Raw genomic sequence first — 15,853 nt, forward strand, 5'->3', positions numbered from 1 at the left:
ACTTTTAGTATTAGTATTTTTTTCTTGGGGGAGAACTCATATGAATTGATTTAAGTAGTGAATATTTACTTAAGAGTGTGATCATACGTAACAGAGAGTAACACTGAGGAGATTTATCTTATGTATTATCAAACAAAATTTGTTTGGGCAATGCCAGGTACTACTGCTAGTTTAAAATAAAAGAGACTTTTGTAAATCAGTAGCCCAGAACGCTAAAATTTACACATGCCCTCTACTGTGAAAGCCATACCTCTCCTCCACTGCCTTAAATTGACGTAAGATATAGATTCAGTTATTACAAGGATAGGGGGTATTTGAAAATCCGAGGGCTGTAAGTATGATTACCTATAGTCTCTCAATAAATAAAATGTGTATTTAATATTTGGAAGTAAGGGCCGGGATCTTAGCATTGTACCCTTGCTAATGCTTCTTACACCCCTGAACTAACCACAGATTGATACAAATTGCTAACAAATGATGATAGTAAATTTTAGATTAAAAGACAAGCTTTGATCCGTTTTTGTTTATTCGTTTTGGTTAACGAGGCCCTCTTTCTAACACGAATTATAATACTGGTAAGTCTCAGGTATTACTGTAATTAAATTAAATACTCGCATGAAATAGTTTGCATGACGTATAATAGCATTTATCTCTGGATCATAGATTGTTTGTCCTTTGGGACCAGGGTCGATTTTAGCATGAGCAGAGCTTGTTTTGTTTTTGCTTTTTTCTAGAATCTTTTTTTTAAATAAAAATAATAGTAATAAAATATCCAACGCAGGTTCTTCTATAGAAACAGGGCCTAATGTAAATTGAAAGTTTGATTTAAAAAAAAGTAGTATCACTTTTTTACTAAACTAAATACCTTTTCTTTTTTTTGAGAAATGAAGGTTAAAACTTTATTTTAAAAAAAGACAAAACATTTTCAAGATATGCCTTCTTTTGTCCTTTTCTAACCAACTATGTCCTTTTTTTTTAGAAATAAAATTTCTTCTTATTTTTAAAATAGTATTTTTATTTTACTTAAATGGCCCTTATTTTAGAAAATATTTTTTTTCATTTTTCTAAAGTGACCTTTTTGGACAATAAATGTATCTTTTTTTTATTTTCAATCATGTACTATTGGTAGTGATAAAAATCCATTGTCTTTTTTAATTCTACCGTTTCTTTAGAATTGGTAATCTGTAGAAAGAATTTTCTTTTCCTCACTTGTTTTCTACTACATTTAATTATATTCAAAACCTGATTGAATATTCTTGTGTGCTCATAAAAGACGGAGAGTAATCTTGAGGATTTGTTGCGGAGTTATAATCGTAAGTCCTTGTTGGACTCAGAGTTTTCGAATCGAGTAATTTTTGGCAACGTCCTTCTCCCCCCTTCCCCCTTCTTTTGTGACAGCTGATTGACGCTGATCTAATTAAATGTCATGACAGCTAAGCTGCTCTCCTCCAATAAATTCTTCCAATTGCCCGTATTACCATGTTGATTTCCTGGTTTTTATAACATACCCAAAATACAGATGATTTTCATAAATACCTATTGGAAGTGGGCTTCCCTACGACTGCCGTGGTCTAAGACTCGCTCTTTCACTGCGCATACCAAACTTTTATTATTTGCTTACACTGAATTATATGTACACAATATGTTGTTCTCATTGTGTCTTGATTAAAATGATTAATCAGGGGTGTTAATTTCCGTTTTTGGCCTCAAATCAAAGTTAGACATATTATTATTCAACAATGACGCATAATCATAGTGTGTAATGGGACTGTATTTACAGAATAGTGAAATGAATCATGGAAGAAGGATTAAATAAGCATTTATCGTACATACATACATCTATTATTATTATACGAGCTATAATTCATGAATATATAACTATATATTTTAATATAAGTATATATTTGTTTGAAAATGGATCGAATTATTTAACTAATAATTCATATATTTTATAGTTTTTTTGGTGTTCTTGATTTGATATTTTCAATATTATTTATTTCAAGACAAGTTCAAGTACATCACACAATATGATTCAAAGTCATTTCTGTTGTGGATAATACTATTTTGACCTTCTATGTCAGTGTGCATTAAAAATAATTTGTTAATGGAATCATTTACAATGTAGTTACATATTTGGGAAATATTTTTTTTAAATATTGGGATCCCGTTAGTAAATAATAAAATCCAGTAAAATTTAAATACTTTTTTTAATATTTTAAGAAAAAAGAAAAATTTAAGCTAATCTCAATTTTCATTTTACCATTATCAATAATAGTGAACTGGTTGTTTATTCTAGAGGCCGCGGGCCCCTTTCTTAAAATTCCGTAAACCCATGATAAAAAACTTAAATAGTAAATGTTGAAATATCTCATTTTGGGTAGAGCTGGGGCTGTATATTTGTCAGATACACAATCTGTCCGTGGTCTAAAAGTCAGTTTTCATTCTTTGCTTTTGTTAGAAATATTTTGTCAATTTTTTTTTTTTTTTTCAAATGACCTTTTTTGATCGAAAAAGAATGTCCTTTTTTATTCTACAATGACTTTTTTTAAATATATAAACTGTTATTTAGCCCTTTTTAAATAATTTAAGACCATGTTAAATTTTTGACGTTTCTTTCAAAGTTTTAAAACGGCAGTCAATCCTTTTTCTATTCTTTATATTATCTGTGTGTACATATTTCAAATTCTTTACAGTACAGGCCCCAATGAAGACAAGGCAAATTGCCACCCTAAAGTTGACCCTATATCTTTTGCCTGTCAACAATAAAGCAAAGTAGAATAATTTGTCTCACAATTTAGTCTGGATTCCACATTTGTATTCTTCGACGAATTATTCATTATAATTGTCCATTTCTATCAGGAAGGATTATTTGTATTAATCATTTGTTAATTATAGCTATTGTTATTGAAGACATTTATAATCTTTCTTGTCCAAAATTGGATTTAACTTAATGTAATGCCATACCAAATAGATATTCGACAGAACCTAAAAAATTTAAGACCAAATACGTCATAGAACGTCTTCATTGGCATTTATTGATAATTACAAATTCAATCAATCAGCAATGAAACTCTTCTAGAGGTATATATCATGCTACTTAGATAGTAATTCAATGCGGGCTATTATTGTGGGATGAAGTTGTGTGTAGAAATGTAGATAAAAATAATATGAGTTTATTTTGTGGTGTCAGTCAAACAATAGGGTTCCTTTTATGAATAGAATATATGTGTAGTTGTTAGGGATTATCACCTGGGGTTTATTTTCCCCGGGATTTCTCGGAGGTTACACCCACGGGAAATTCTGCATTTAATTATTTAATAGTAACGGCTTCATTTAATTATAAATTATTCATTCAATTAAACGTTGAATACATATTAGATGAAGAATACTTCTCCTTAAAGTTTTTAACAATTTATATTCTGCAAATAATGCAGTATATGCGGCGATAATAGCTCCTTCATCTCTTAAACTATTTAAGTTATTTGTATACAACCTTGATTGGGTTATGTAAAAAAACGGAACTCGCTGGCTCTAAAAAAACCCGTTATCTATAAGTGATAATGATGATCCAAATGAAGAAAATGAGAATTGATAATATTAATATGAGTAAGACTTGTTAAAAAAATTTATTTCTCCTTAAAGTATAAAAATAAATACATAAATTTCACAGTAGTTATTATTTGGTAAGGGAAAAACAAAATTTATAATAAAATACTTCCCGGAATACTGCTCAATGACAATTTCCCGGAAAATGAGAAACCCTAGTAGTTAACATGCGCTTTTGACTCTGTGGAAAATGCACTCGTGAATTGATAATATAGTATAATATTACAGCTCAGCCATCGAACTATGTAGAAGCACGACAATAAATCTTGAATGGATATTCATGAAACTAGTATAAATTGTATATTATATAGAGAGAGACAGTAGTTACACATGCCTAGCTAGAGAGTGAAAAGACTGAGCGAATAGTCTTATTATTAATGTATTATTATTCTTTGCTAATAGTACCAGAAGTGCGACTATTATCGACGTATGACCGATAGAAGATATCATCAGTGTAAAATCTTATTGATTCATCCATCAAATATTCTACAAGTTATACTTTTACTTATTGTGAGTTGGTGAAAGGATGTTGGAGGAGCCCTATTATTACTATTACTTAGTAACGTCATCGAGCAATGATCTTTAAATAAAAGAAGAAAAAAGAAATTAACCTGATGTTTGAAAAAATGTACATAGTTAAAACTGTTGTTATGTTGACCCTTTGCATATTTTTTTAACTCTTGATAATTTTTAGGGGCATTTTTATTATATTCTGGGCGAGCGTAACTCGTTGCCGTTGGGTAGTAGAGTAGAGTAGTAACTAGTAGTATTCGTCCGTATAGAAGAAGGAGAGAATTGAGAAACATACTTACTTCAAAAAGGAATGATTAGAGTAAAAATTCCTCTTCCCCAGGTAGTTGAATAATAGAGTATAGACGTGAAGAAGAATACACAGAACTTGAACTTCTCATGTATTTTCCAACACATACCACCATCACTACCACCACTACATAACAACATCATAACCCAACACAAAGAAAAATAATGAAATGGTAAAGATGGATCGGTATCGATACTCCGAGGAAATTCGCCGTGGAGCCGCTAAATTCATAAGGACTCATAACTTGGACGGGGATTTAAACGAATCTCTATCCAATTTATCCATTCATGATCTCGCAACCACTCCTGCTTCACGCATACAAACACCTCAAAAGAGCTTAAATGTCTTAAATCATCATCGCCTAATAACGGAGTTTGCCTTGGGTGGAAGTAACTCTGAATTAAACAAGAGCAATCAAGAGTATTCCCCAGGCTCATATCCACAAAGACTTCCTATTTCACCTGCTAATCCTCATGCCATATACGAAAATATCGATTCATATCAAAGGCGTCCGCCTCCACCTCCATCCTCGGCTCACAATACGTCTCGTATTCTTTCTGGCGTCTTTCAAAAATCGAATTCATCCTCTCCTGTCACAACTCAAAATACTGTGCTTGGAAGGTGATCCGTCATTATTTTGAGAATATATATATGTTAATTTAAATGGCATTCCCATTTTCATTGCAATCGGATCATTGAAATGTTATTTTATACTTAATAAGCTTATTATTAACCATATGATGAAACACTTTCTTCACTACGAATTGCGATAATCATAGGAAATCTGTGATTAAATAACTTTCGAAAATTTTAGGGATACTTTTTGTAACGAAGACAAAAATAAAAAAATATGTCATTGCTTGAGGCAAAGTATTATTAATTTATAGAAACTTTCATTAAAAAAATGCAAAAAAATGTGTTCCTCAGATTTTTTTATTTTTTTTCAAACTTAAGAATTCAAAAATTTTAACTCTATTAATATTAATCAAAAAAATTGATAACTTATTAAAAGTAACTCTTCATATATTTATAGAATAACTCCCGCAGAATCCGTCTCGTCAATGCCTAGTTACACTAATGGTTCTCAACAATTTATTTTACGAAATGGAAGTGGAAGTTCCTCATCGTCATCCTCCTCTCCCGTCTCTACTCTCAATCTTCGTTCACCCCCTACTCTTCCACCTAAATCATCAATGGCCATTCATCGTTGTCGTACATCTCCTCCCTACATAGCCCCACCAGTCTATGAAAATGTTAATGACGTCGAGCTTATGACACGATTACGTGGAAATTATAGAGACTATGCTAATCTACCACCCCCACCTCCCTATCCAGGCACCCTAAACATTGACGGACACGAACATTATTATCCTCAATCCTCATTTGTTCCTCACACTCTTAGTCTTAAAAAGGCCTATAATCAACCTTCATTATCACCACTCGTGAACACAGTTGGTAAGACTTGCATTACATTAATTACATATTATTAGCTACACCCTAAAAGATGTACGTAGTAGATCTATTATTCCCCATTAAATTTAAGAAGTACCTAATCCTCTCTAGTCGTACATACATCAAAAGTATATAATATTCATACGCATACTAACTAATGCTTGATGCATTTATGAGTCATTTAATTTTATAGATTTTTTGACATGAAATATAACCGATTCTTGCTGATATCCACTTTAATACACATAAAGATATTTCTTTTAATATCAAACATAATATTTTGATATGATTGAAAAATATATAAATATGTACATTGACTTAATTCCATTTAATTAATCTTTAATATAATAAGGTTTAAGCTCTTCTTCTACGTCCAGTCTACCTGTTGCTGCAATGTTTAACAATGTAGAAAAATCTCCATCCAAAGGTTGGTATGAATCTGATTTGGATGAATATCATCCTAGGACTTCAAGGTTTACTAGCCAATCCTCGCTAAGTAATTTGAAATAGTTAGATGTAAATTAAAAAATGAATGACAAACCCCAATTTATTTTTTAGACAGAGACATATCCTCCTCATCAGCCTATCATAGCGAAAGTTCCCTGAGTCAGCAAAATCCCCAATATCCTTCTCATATTCATCAGTCACCAGCAAAATCTGTTAACAGTAAAATTGCTCTCTTACCATATAGTATAACACCCCCTCGACCCAAGGGACCAAGCGAAGCGGAAAAGAAAATTGATGAACTGACAAAGCAATTGGAAGAAGAAATGGATAAAGAGGAAGAATTAGAATATTTTGGTAATCATTATTATCAAAGTTTATTTCCACTTTTAATGGCTCCTCATTAGCATTTTTGGGAGCAAGGAGGAAGTCGCATCATTATTACTCACATTCTATGAATTTAAACTGCCACATTATTACTACACCACTTTTTATTTTTAAATTATTGTTTTTTATCTGTCATTCTTTAATTCATCATTTAATTCGGATTCATCATAGGAGAGTGTGCTCTTTGTCGGGAAAAAGTAACTGGAGCTGGACAAGCTTGTCAAGCCATGAATAATCTTTACCATACTAATTGCTTCGTATGTTGTTCTTGTGGTAGGACCCTAAGGGGAAAAGCTTTTTATAACGTTAATGGGAAGATTTATTGTGAGGAGGATTATATGGTCAGTTTAAATAAATATATATATGACAATATCATTACTTTTTTGGTTTGTTTTAATTTACTTTTAGTATTCGGGCTTTCAACAAACCTCAGAAAAATGTGGAATTTGTGGGCATTTGATTATGGAAATGGTAAGTGTTTCTTAAAGTCTTGATGTTGAATATTTTGAATACCCATGATATAACTTTTCAGATTCTACATGCAATGGGGAAAACTTATCATCCGGGTTGCTTTCGGTGTTGTGTTTGCAATGAATGTCTTGATGGAGTTCCATTTACAGTTGACTTTGATAATAAAATTTACTGTATTAATGACTTTCATAGGTAATCAATCATTGCTCTAGTGAGGAGCAGTTAATTTTTTCTTTAGAAATCTTGGAATTTCACAAAAGTAATTCAAGTGCTCGTAAGCAAAATCCCTTTCAATAACGTAACAATTTCTTATTATAGGATATATGCTCCTAAATGTGCTGCGTGTGGAGAAGGGATTACACCAGTGAAGGTGAGCTTCATGTTAATTATATAAATGGCCATATTGCTACTTTATCATTGTACATGTAGGGAACGGAAGAAACTGTGCGTGTCGTCGCGATGGGAAAGGATTTCCACGTAGACTGCTATATTTGTGAGGTATTGTTTTTAGAAACCATATAAAATATTCATATTCATTATTTGGAAACTTGTGATTGATAAGTAAATTGTACAAGTTGCAAACCAGAAATGATAGTATTAAGTCATATTTGGTATATAAAATGACTCATGTAATGTATGATACGTACAATTTGCGAATTTTACAGCATGTTTGGACAAGTTGCAACTTGTACACAACATATGTATATATGAATTTGGAGTCTTGTTCTAGAACATATGAACAAAGAATCCGGGCACATTCCTGCAATGGTAGTATCTCCCGCATGGCTCAAACATGTCTATTATACATGATTAAATAGTACTTGAATCAATTGTGAATGCAAAACAGTGCTTCCCATGCTTTTTTGACTTGCGCTTCTCCTCATCTTTATAACAAAGGCAATCTTCATCTTTTTTTTAAAACAGATTAAGTCTTTTTGTGCTATCTAATTGTTCCTTGATTCCCTCATAGGGTACCCCCACAGTTTCAGAAACCATGATCTAAACATTCAATGACATCATTAAAAAAATTATAATAATTATGTACGTATTAACAAATTGGCCTTAAAAATTGCAGATATGTGACGTACAACTGACTGATGAACCAGACAAGCGCTGCTATCCATCCAATGGACGTTTACTTTGTAGAACATGTCACATTCAGAAGTTGCTTGATATGGGATGCAGCGTGCCCTCAGAGCTAGAAGTAAGTGAATAACAATTGTTTATATTATAATACTCATATCATTCATTATCTCTCTTTCCCAGGGCGTTTCCGCAGAGTATTCAGAAGAAAAACACAGAAATATCTAAAGGAAGAAAAAAGAACCTTACGAAAAAAACTCCATTAATAACACTATTTCCATGATCATAATTACAAACGATTTCATCGTAGAGATGTCATTTTTTAGTTGCATGTCCGGGAGGAAACTTATAATCTCCAAGAATCGAAATATATATTTTACAATCCTAAACAACTCTTTTAGCTTGTCTTTCGTTCAACCTTTTTGGCGCGTCTGTTGCAAATTTCACATACAAGCTCAATTTTAATGATTTTTCATGCACCAATTAATCCTAAATAAGTATATTTCTTTTCTCTAAGAACGACCGAGACACGAACCTACGCACATTGAGTTCAAGAGAATAATTTCTCCAAAGTGCGCTATCCATTGAGCTGTTTTGTATAATTTTTGATATTATTGCTCGGTAATAATATCATTCGTAGATTATGTATTTTAACATAAAATTTAGCAGAAACGGATTTCAAAGACTCCATTAAATTATGCAATTAATTAATATATATCAATTATATTTAATATATTCCAAAGACCTATTGAAATATGTTGAAACTTTGCAACAATGTCGACTAAGAGTACTCTTTTGTTCATCATTTTTTTTAAATTATGAACGACTATACGACCAGAGTAATAATTACGATAAATCGTTCACTAGTTGTCGTCTACAAAGACAATGAACTAAAAAATCATTTAGCCTTATCAATTAAATTTAACGTTACGGAAAAAGGGTTAAAAATTAAAAAAATAGAAAGAATGATTCAATTGGGCCCAATTGAAAATAAATAATATCTAACAGCGATTAATCAAGGATATATATATATATATACAATAAGTATATATACACGTATTAATATATAATTTATATATATATATATTAAATTAATATAAAGAAAAGAACAATAGTTTTATAATATGTCACTTTCTCACCCATACTAAACGAAAAAAAAAAGACTAATAATTTTATTTATGACAATTTTTTTCTAAAATTCAATTACAGTTGTTTTATAGAATGGGGAATTTATGCAAGGGGGTGGGGGTGGGGGATAAATAAGTATATAAAAAAGTAGGCCATAGTTTAGTAACAAACAAAAAATTAGGTATATAATATGTTATGATCGAACATATAGGGCAATTTGTTGCAACTTTTCTCGAATTTTGATACCGGTTAGTGCGAAAAAGTTGTTTTGTTATAGTAAGAAAATTACATTTTGCAAAAATAAATAAAAAGTTGTACTAGGATGTCATCTTTAGGCCAGTCATGTCGAACCAAGGAATACAATCTTTCTGAAAGTATATATAAAAAAAAAAAAAGAAGATGCACGGTATTACACGGGCAATACAAATTCTCTTGTTATTAATTAAGAAGACGACAAAAACGCTATAAATATTATTTATAGGTTTGACCCATGTACGTCTATCAGAATGATGTTATTGCAAAGTAAAGAATGATACTTTATCCACTAAATGAATAATTTTTTTAAACTTTGATTGAGATATACGCAAACAGATGATGCCATAATGCATAGATAATTTCTTTACAAAATTACAGCAACTCTTCCGCACAAGCAGGTATCCAAATTCGAAAAAGTTCACGACAAACAAACTGTCATATGAACATACTTTTTGAGGAGGGGCATTGCTTAATTATTAATATTTTCAAACTGATTTTGGTTTTATATATATAAAATAATAAATAAAAATTAACTAATTAATTAATAGATAAATATCCTTTTTTATTATAATTATTAAAAATACACATTCATACCTATATCAGTATTGAACATACAATTTGTGGGTGGTTGTTCTAAGTAAGTTACATTCACAACTTATAAATAGAGAGAGTCACTACCGTGTGTCAACACGGTTCATTTGCATGATTAATTATTCATTTCTTGACAATTACCAAGGATAAATTTGAGACCTAATAACGACAGACAAGAACGACGACGTTGTTGTTGGGTCATTAAAAATGAAAGAAATTAAAAGAACATTAATAATAAATAATATACCAGTTTTTTACACAATACTATTTATGTAGTGTTTTCATTTATATTTTTTTTGTATAATCTTTTGGGTTATATAAAAATGAATAAGGCCTTAATAACTGTATTTTCTTATAATTTTAGTTGGTATTTTGTATATGTAATATTAGGAGTAAAATAATTTAACTAATAAATATGTCATCGATAAAAAAAACACGTCTTTTACAATAATAGTGTAGTAGTGTATAAAGAGAGGAATGCTGAAGAACTTCGTTTGTACAAACAACACCCCCCCACCACGCTTCTTTGACTAAATTCCTTGAACAATTAAATTAACATACATAACAATATATAACTCATATCTTTTTTTTATCCCAAAACTTTGTTAAAATATAAATAAATAAATAAATACAAAAACATTATTAAGTCAAAAATAATAATTTAGAATAAAAAAGAAGCTTTCAAAATCAAATCTTTTTTATTGGTTGTAATAAATATAACTTGAACCTTCTTTTCAGTCGAAGACATAGGAATAAATAATACCTATTGAGATATTGCACAACTCTTCCAAATCATAAAATAACAATGAGCAATGAGAACATAGGTAAATAAATGGATTTTAGCATTACGGTAATTATACTACTAATTAAAAATGAATAGAATAAAAAGTAAATAAATAAAACATAATGAGGGAGGTAACATCATCATCACTCCCCTCATGTACTTAACATTAAATTAATGCCAACTAAATATGAAACTAATTTGATCATGATAAGGTGTGCATGATCCTCAAAATAATTATAGTTTTAAAAAATAATCAAGGTTGATTGTAAAGCGCGATGCCGTTGTTTTTTTGCTTTAAATATATATAAATAATTAATTAATTAATCTACATGCATTCCCCTCTTCAATAAATATTTGGTCATAACTTATTATTCATTGAAAATAAAATGAAATAAATAATGAATATAAAGAAAATTAATAAAAATTGAACCCAAAAATGTTTTACTTTACTATTTTTGTGCTTTTAAAGTATTTTAAAAATACCCTACTGACTTTCCTTCTTTAATTATAATTATAATAATAATACAATTCCTGACCATCATTTTGTTTTTGTTTTGTTTATCAATACCACAGATATATATATATAATTGGTTATGTGGTAATGTTCAGTTTGTCGTAATACTTAAATTTGTGTATGTCGTATGTAGTATATGCGAGGCCATGTTCATTTTTAACATAACACTTGAATGACAGTGAAAGAGCCCCGACTTTTTCTTATAATTCATTTGTCTTGGGCACCTCTTAAAAGGCAGGCAGAAAAAAGACGATATGACTTATTACACAATAGTTATGACTAGGCAGAAATATTGGGATATACAATTTGGATTATAATAGTAAATCTGCCTACACTAAATTGGGTTTAAGTTCTCTCTTGTCCATTATCATAATGTATTAATTAATTAAATAAGTAATATTAATATCTAATGACACAAGATACTAAAAAAAAAGCAACTCATCTCATTTGTTCAACGGAGACAAAAAATATTTAACTTTGGTTAGATCTTTTTGCGACACGGTAACGGTAGGGGGGAAGGTATATAAATCACTTTAAAAATATAAGAACGCGTAACTCTTAGGTTAATAGGAGGAATATAACTCCGCCCGATCCGATAAGAAAGTAAGTAATAACTATGAGTAATGAATTAAGTCCTTTTCAGAGGTTATTTTTTCTAATGTCTCCGATTCAGTTTTCCAAAGTCCGTATTATAAAAGGAGAATCCTTTAAATTCTTCTTGATTAATGGTACGAACTATTTCTGCATTGACTGGAGTTAATACTGGATCCTCTTTAGTGAACTCAGTGTCAAAGTTCATGGCATCTTTCTTGCTTTTCTGTAAATTAAATACATAGTTTGAAGTATGGAAATTGATTTTTCTGATTTGTTAAATAAGCTTACAATTTTAGGCTTGAATGGTGGCTTTATTTTACGTGCCTCCAAATCCTTCCAATTAAGACCTTTAAAGAAAGAATGACCTTTAATAGCTTCTTCGCCACCATGAGCAGCCACACATCCTAATCTCTTGGACACATTTTTCTGCATAAACTATTTAAAAAATATATTTATTAATAATTTATATTAACGTTTCACTAAAATATCCATACCCCTTTAAGAATAGATACAGCTTCTCTTGACAGCCAAACGGGATACAGAACGTCATCATGTAAAATGGACTCAAACAAATCATCTTCATTATCAGCCTCGAAGGGTGGTTGTCCTGCCATCATTTCATACATTAAAACGCCCAAGGCCCACCAATCAACACTTGCTCCATAGTCTAACTCTTGTAAAATCTTTAGAAGGAAAAATAGGAGTTTGTTTGGGATTGAACATGAATTCATAAGAAATACAAACCTCTGGGGCTATATAGTCAGGTGTACCACAAAACGTATTGGTAGTTGATGTATCCTTAATTCCTTCTTTACACATTCCAAAATCTGCAATCTTACAATGTCCTTCTGCGTCAAGTAGAATATTATCCAATTTTAGATCACTTAAAAAATTAATACAGGTACATTAATATGGAATTATAAGCAAGTATTATAAATGAAATAATGCAAACGTTTTTCTAACAAATCATCCATTAAGTTACTCAATGTACATAATAATCGTACCGATATATGACACCATGTTTATGAAGAAATTGAAGTGCTAGCATAACTTCTGCAGAATAAAACCGTGCCCGAGCTTCGTCAAATTTACGTGCTCGTTGAATTTGAAACATCAAGTCCCCACCATTTACATATTCCATAACAAAAAATAATCGATCCTAAAAATATGAACATTTTCAAATTGAGCACAGCTTATTTAAAACGGAGGGTTTATAATAAATGAAGTACTTTAGTTTGAAAACACGAATGAAGCGAAGTTAGAAAAGGATGAGAAGCTGAGATGGCAAGAATTCTTTTTTCTGTCATTGTACATTCAACATCATCATCTTGTATGATGATATCTTTTATTAGTACTTTGATTGCGAAGACTTCTTCTGTATCCTTTTTCTCTGCGAGCATAACCTTTCCAAAGGAACCCTTACCCAGTACTTTTAAGAATTTAAAATCCTCAAGATTAGATTTCATAGTACCACTTTGTTTATCTATCATTTCTTGAAGATTGAGATGTTTAGCAGCAGTAGCCGCTGTAGGAGTTAGTTCTGAAGATTTTCCTCCTGCACCGAAATCCTTTTGATTCAGACGCTTTTCCATTTCTCTTTGCGCTTGAATTTGAAGTTGAAACTTAGCCTAATCAATAATATAAAATAATTTATGTAAACAACTAGAAGGAAATGGAATCACAATGGAAGTATTACATGAGCTTCGCTATCGCGATCCGACATAACTTCATCTTCAGGAAGTGGAGAAGGTGACGCAGGCATTTTGTCAGAAGTAGGACCTGTACGATTGGGAGATTCACCAAGTGCAGATCCTTTCTTTTTAGGCTTAGCAGACTCATTGAGTTTGTGTGGAGTCATGCCCATATCATTGAGGATGTCTGCAAGCTGTCTAGCATTTATACCACAATTATTAGCAATATTTTTTTGACATCGCTTGTGGACGTTGGTATAGCAGACCTGGCATTGTAGACCCTGTCGATAAAGGCCGTAGAGAAGGGATCCACAATGATCGCACCAAGTGAACCTCCCATAGGTATGCACTGCAAAACGATGAGGAACATTAATTTTAAATCGAGTCGCCCCTTGTGTTTCCTCTGCTTCGTCTTTGACGCCTGGGCATTTAAATGTAATGAATTCATGACAGCGCTTATGAACGACACACACGCACACCTGACATTGATAACCTTGTTTCCCGAATCCCCAAATGAAATCTCCACAATGTGAGCAAAAAGTGGGTTGTCGTAGAAAAGTAGCCATGAACTTGTGAGAATTGACTTGATGAACGCGTCTCTTCATGGCACAACGACGCTGCTTGTCCGCGAAGCCCCCTTCCCGCTCTTTAAACTGTCTTAAAGGGCCTCGAGTCTCCTCAGAGGAGGCCCAAATCAGATCCATTTTTACACGTATTTTTCCTTTTGGTTCCAGATCGATCCACAACTCAGACCCAGAGGTCAAGTCGCTCAGAGGCACTTTACAATTGGCAATAAAATCGTCAGGGGGCATCGTGGCGTTGTGGAACACTGTGAACCCCAACTCAGACACGTTCCGCAGCAAATCCGTCGTAAACGTCTCGTTCCACACGGGATCCTTCGTCTTAGACTTCTTGGACGTCTCCTCGATTGACACTTCGTCCACGTCGATCGACACGTACGGGTCCAAACTTATCTTCGCACTCTTCCCGCCAGAGTCCAGATTCAGCCGAGTCTGGAAGTTGGTTGGCTCCAGATCCGTCGCCTCCATCACCGTTATCTTCAGACGACCGTTGAACATCATCGCAGCACCACCCAATCGCCCGCAACGGGAATCCTCGCATACAAATTAGCACTCGATCCTCCGACCCTCCAGATAGACCTCTCTCTCTTATCCACACACACTCACAAATATCTTCATAGGCAACCAGAGACTTGTAGAGATCCGTGACTGAGCGAGTGAGCGAGTGAGGGACTCACAGAGAAACAGAGAGACAGACAGTCCAACACAGAAACAGAAAAAGAAGAGAGGGAGCGAGGGAGCGGGAGAGAGAGAGAGAAAGAGAGAGAGGAGAGTGTGGAATCACTCACTTTACAACTTACACACACACCAACCAGATAAAAACAGAAAGAAAGAAGAAGGAAGGAAAGAAAGAACGAACGAAAAAAAAGAAAGAGAGAGAAGGAAAGAAAGAAAAGATCGACTCCTTCCTCCTCTTACTATTGATCCGTTCAGCCCACATCACCATCATCATCATCATTAGTGTATTATTATTATTATTATCATCATCATACACCACTGCTCCTGCTGCTCTACCTTTCTACTCTCCCTTCTTTCTTTCTCTCTCCCCCCTTCTCTCTCTTTCTACCTTCTCCTCTTTTCTTTCTTCAACCACCACCACCAATATATATCAATATCCTCCTCCTTTTTTCTCTTCCTCTAGCTCCCTATCCTGGAAATAAAAAGAAAAAGAAAATCCTCATCACCATCCCTCCCTCCCTCCCACCTCACTTCAAGGCCAAGAGAGAATCCGACATTTTATATAGTATTCTTTTTGTTCTATCTCTTCCTTTTTATTGCACTTTTGACATTTCAGCGTTCTCTCCTGCTCAAATCAACGACTCCCACCCGGTCACGCCCGGCCTTGACATGGGCGTTGCTTCATATATCAATGTACAGCATGCGTACATAATTATTGCTTTACATAATATTCATAATGGTGATGAAATTGTTCCTTAAATATATATATATGTA

At 32.6% G+C, this 15,853-nt stretch overlaps 2 protein-coding genes across 5 annotated transcripts; one reads left to right on the forward strand and one right to left on the reverse strand.

The window, feature by feature from the left end:
* Positions 1–3,188: 3,188 nt before the first annotated feature.
* On the forward strand, positions 3,189–8,652 carry jub (LIM domain-containing protein jub). 3 transcript variants are annotated; one of them, XM_040709093.2, is made up of 12 exons: positions 3,189–4,234; positions 4,301–5,047; positions 5,460–5,881; positions 6,231–6,374; positions 6,437–6,679; positions 6,881–7,050; positions 7,118–7,180; positions 7,242–7,372; positions 7,499–7,550; positions 7,610–7,678; positions 8,256–8,384; positions 8,447–8,652. In XM_040709093.2, exons 2-12 carry the CDS (start codon positions 4,596–4,598, stop codon positions 8,489–8,491), a joined length of 1,920 nt encoding a protein of 639 aa, XP_040565027.1. In that variant the 5' UTR covers positions 3,189–4,234; positions 4,301–4,595; the 3' UTR covers positions 8,492–8,652. The 3 variants fall into 3 exon arrangements, 1 of the variants encoding a protein (XP_040565027.1); XR_011779393.1 differs by having other exon boundaries at positions 3,895–4,234; positions 7,242–7,439; XR_005863384.2 differs by having other exon boundaries at positions 3,895–5,047; positions 7,242–7,439.
* A 1,535-nt stretch (positions 8,653–10,187) lies between these two features.
* Pkc98E (Protein kinase C) lies at positions 10,188–15,332 on the reverse strand. 2 transcript variants are annotated; one of them, XR_005863385.2, is made up of 8 exons: positions 13,826–15,224; positions 13,359–13,757; positions 13,134–13,288; positions 12,874–13,012; positions 12,624–12,812; positions 12,418–12,564; positions 12,068–12,352; positions 10,917–11,313 (listed from the first exon to the last, which is right to left on the reverse strand). XR_005863385.2 is itself a non-coding variant. In XM_040709094.2 (7 exons), the coding sequence occupies exons 1-7, from the start codon at positions 14,900–14,902 to the stop codon at positions 12,191–12,193; spliced, it is 2,268 nt and encodes a 755-aa protein (XP_040565028.1). In that variant the 5' UTR covers positions 14,903–15,332; the 3' UTR covers positions 10,188–12,190. The 2 variants fall into 2 exon arrangements, 1 of the variants encoding a protein (XP_040565028.1); XM_040709094.2 differs by having other exon boundaries at positions 10,188–12,352; positions 13,826–15,332.
* Positions 15,333–15,853: the final 521 nt, after the last annotated feature.

This window comes from Lepeophtheirus salmonis, chromosome 3, assembly GCF_016086655.4.
Source record: "Lepeophtheirus salmonis chromosome 3, UVic_Lsal_1.4, whole genome shotgun sequence".
Taxonomy (NCBI): Eukaryota; Metazoa; Arthropoda; class Copepoda; order Siphonostomatoida; family Caligidae; genus Lepeophtheirus; species Lepeophtheirus salmonis.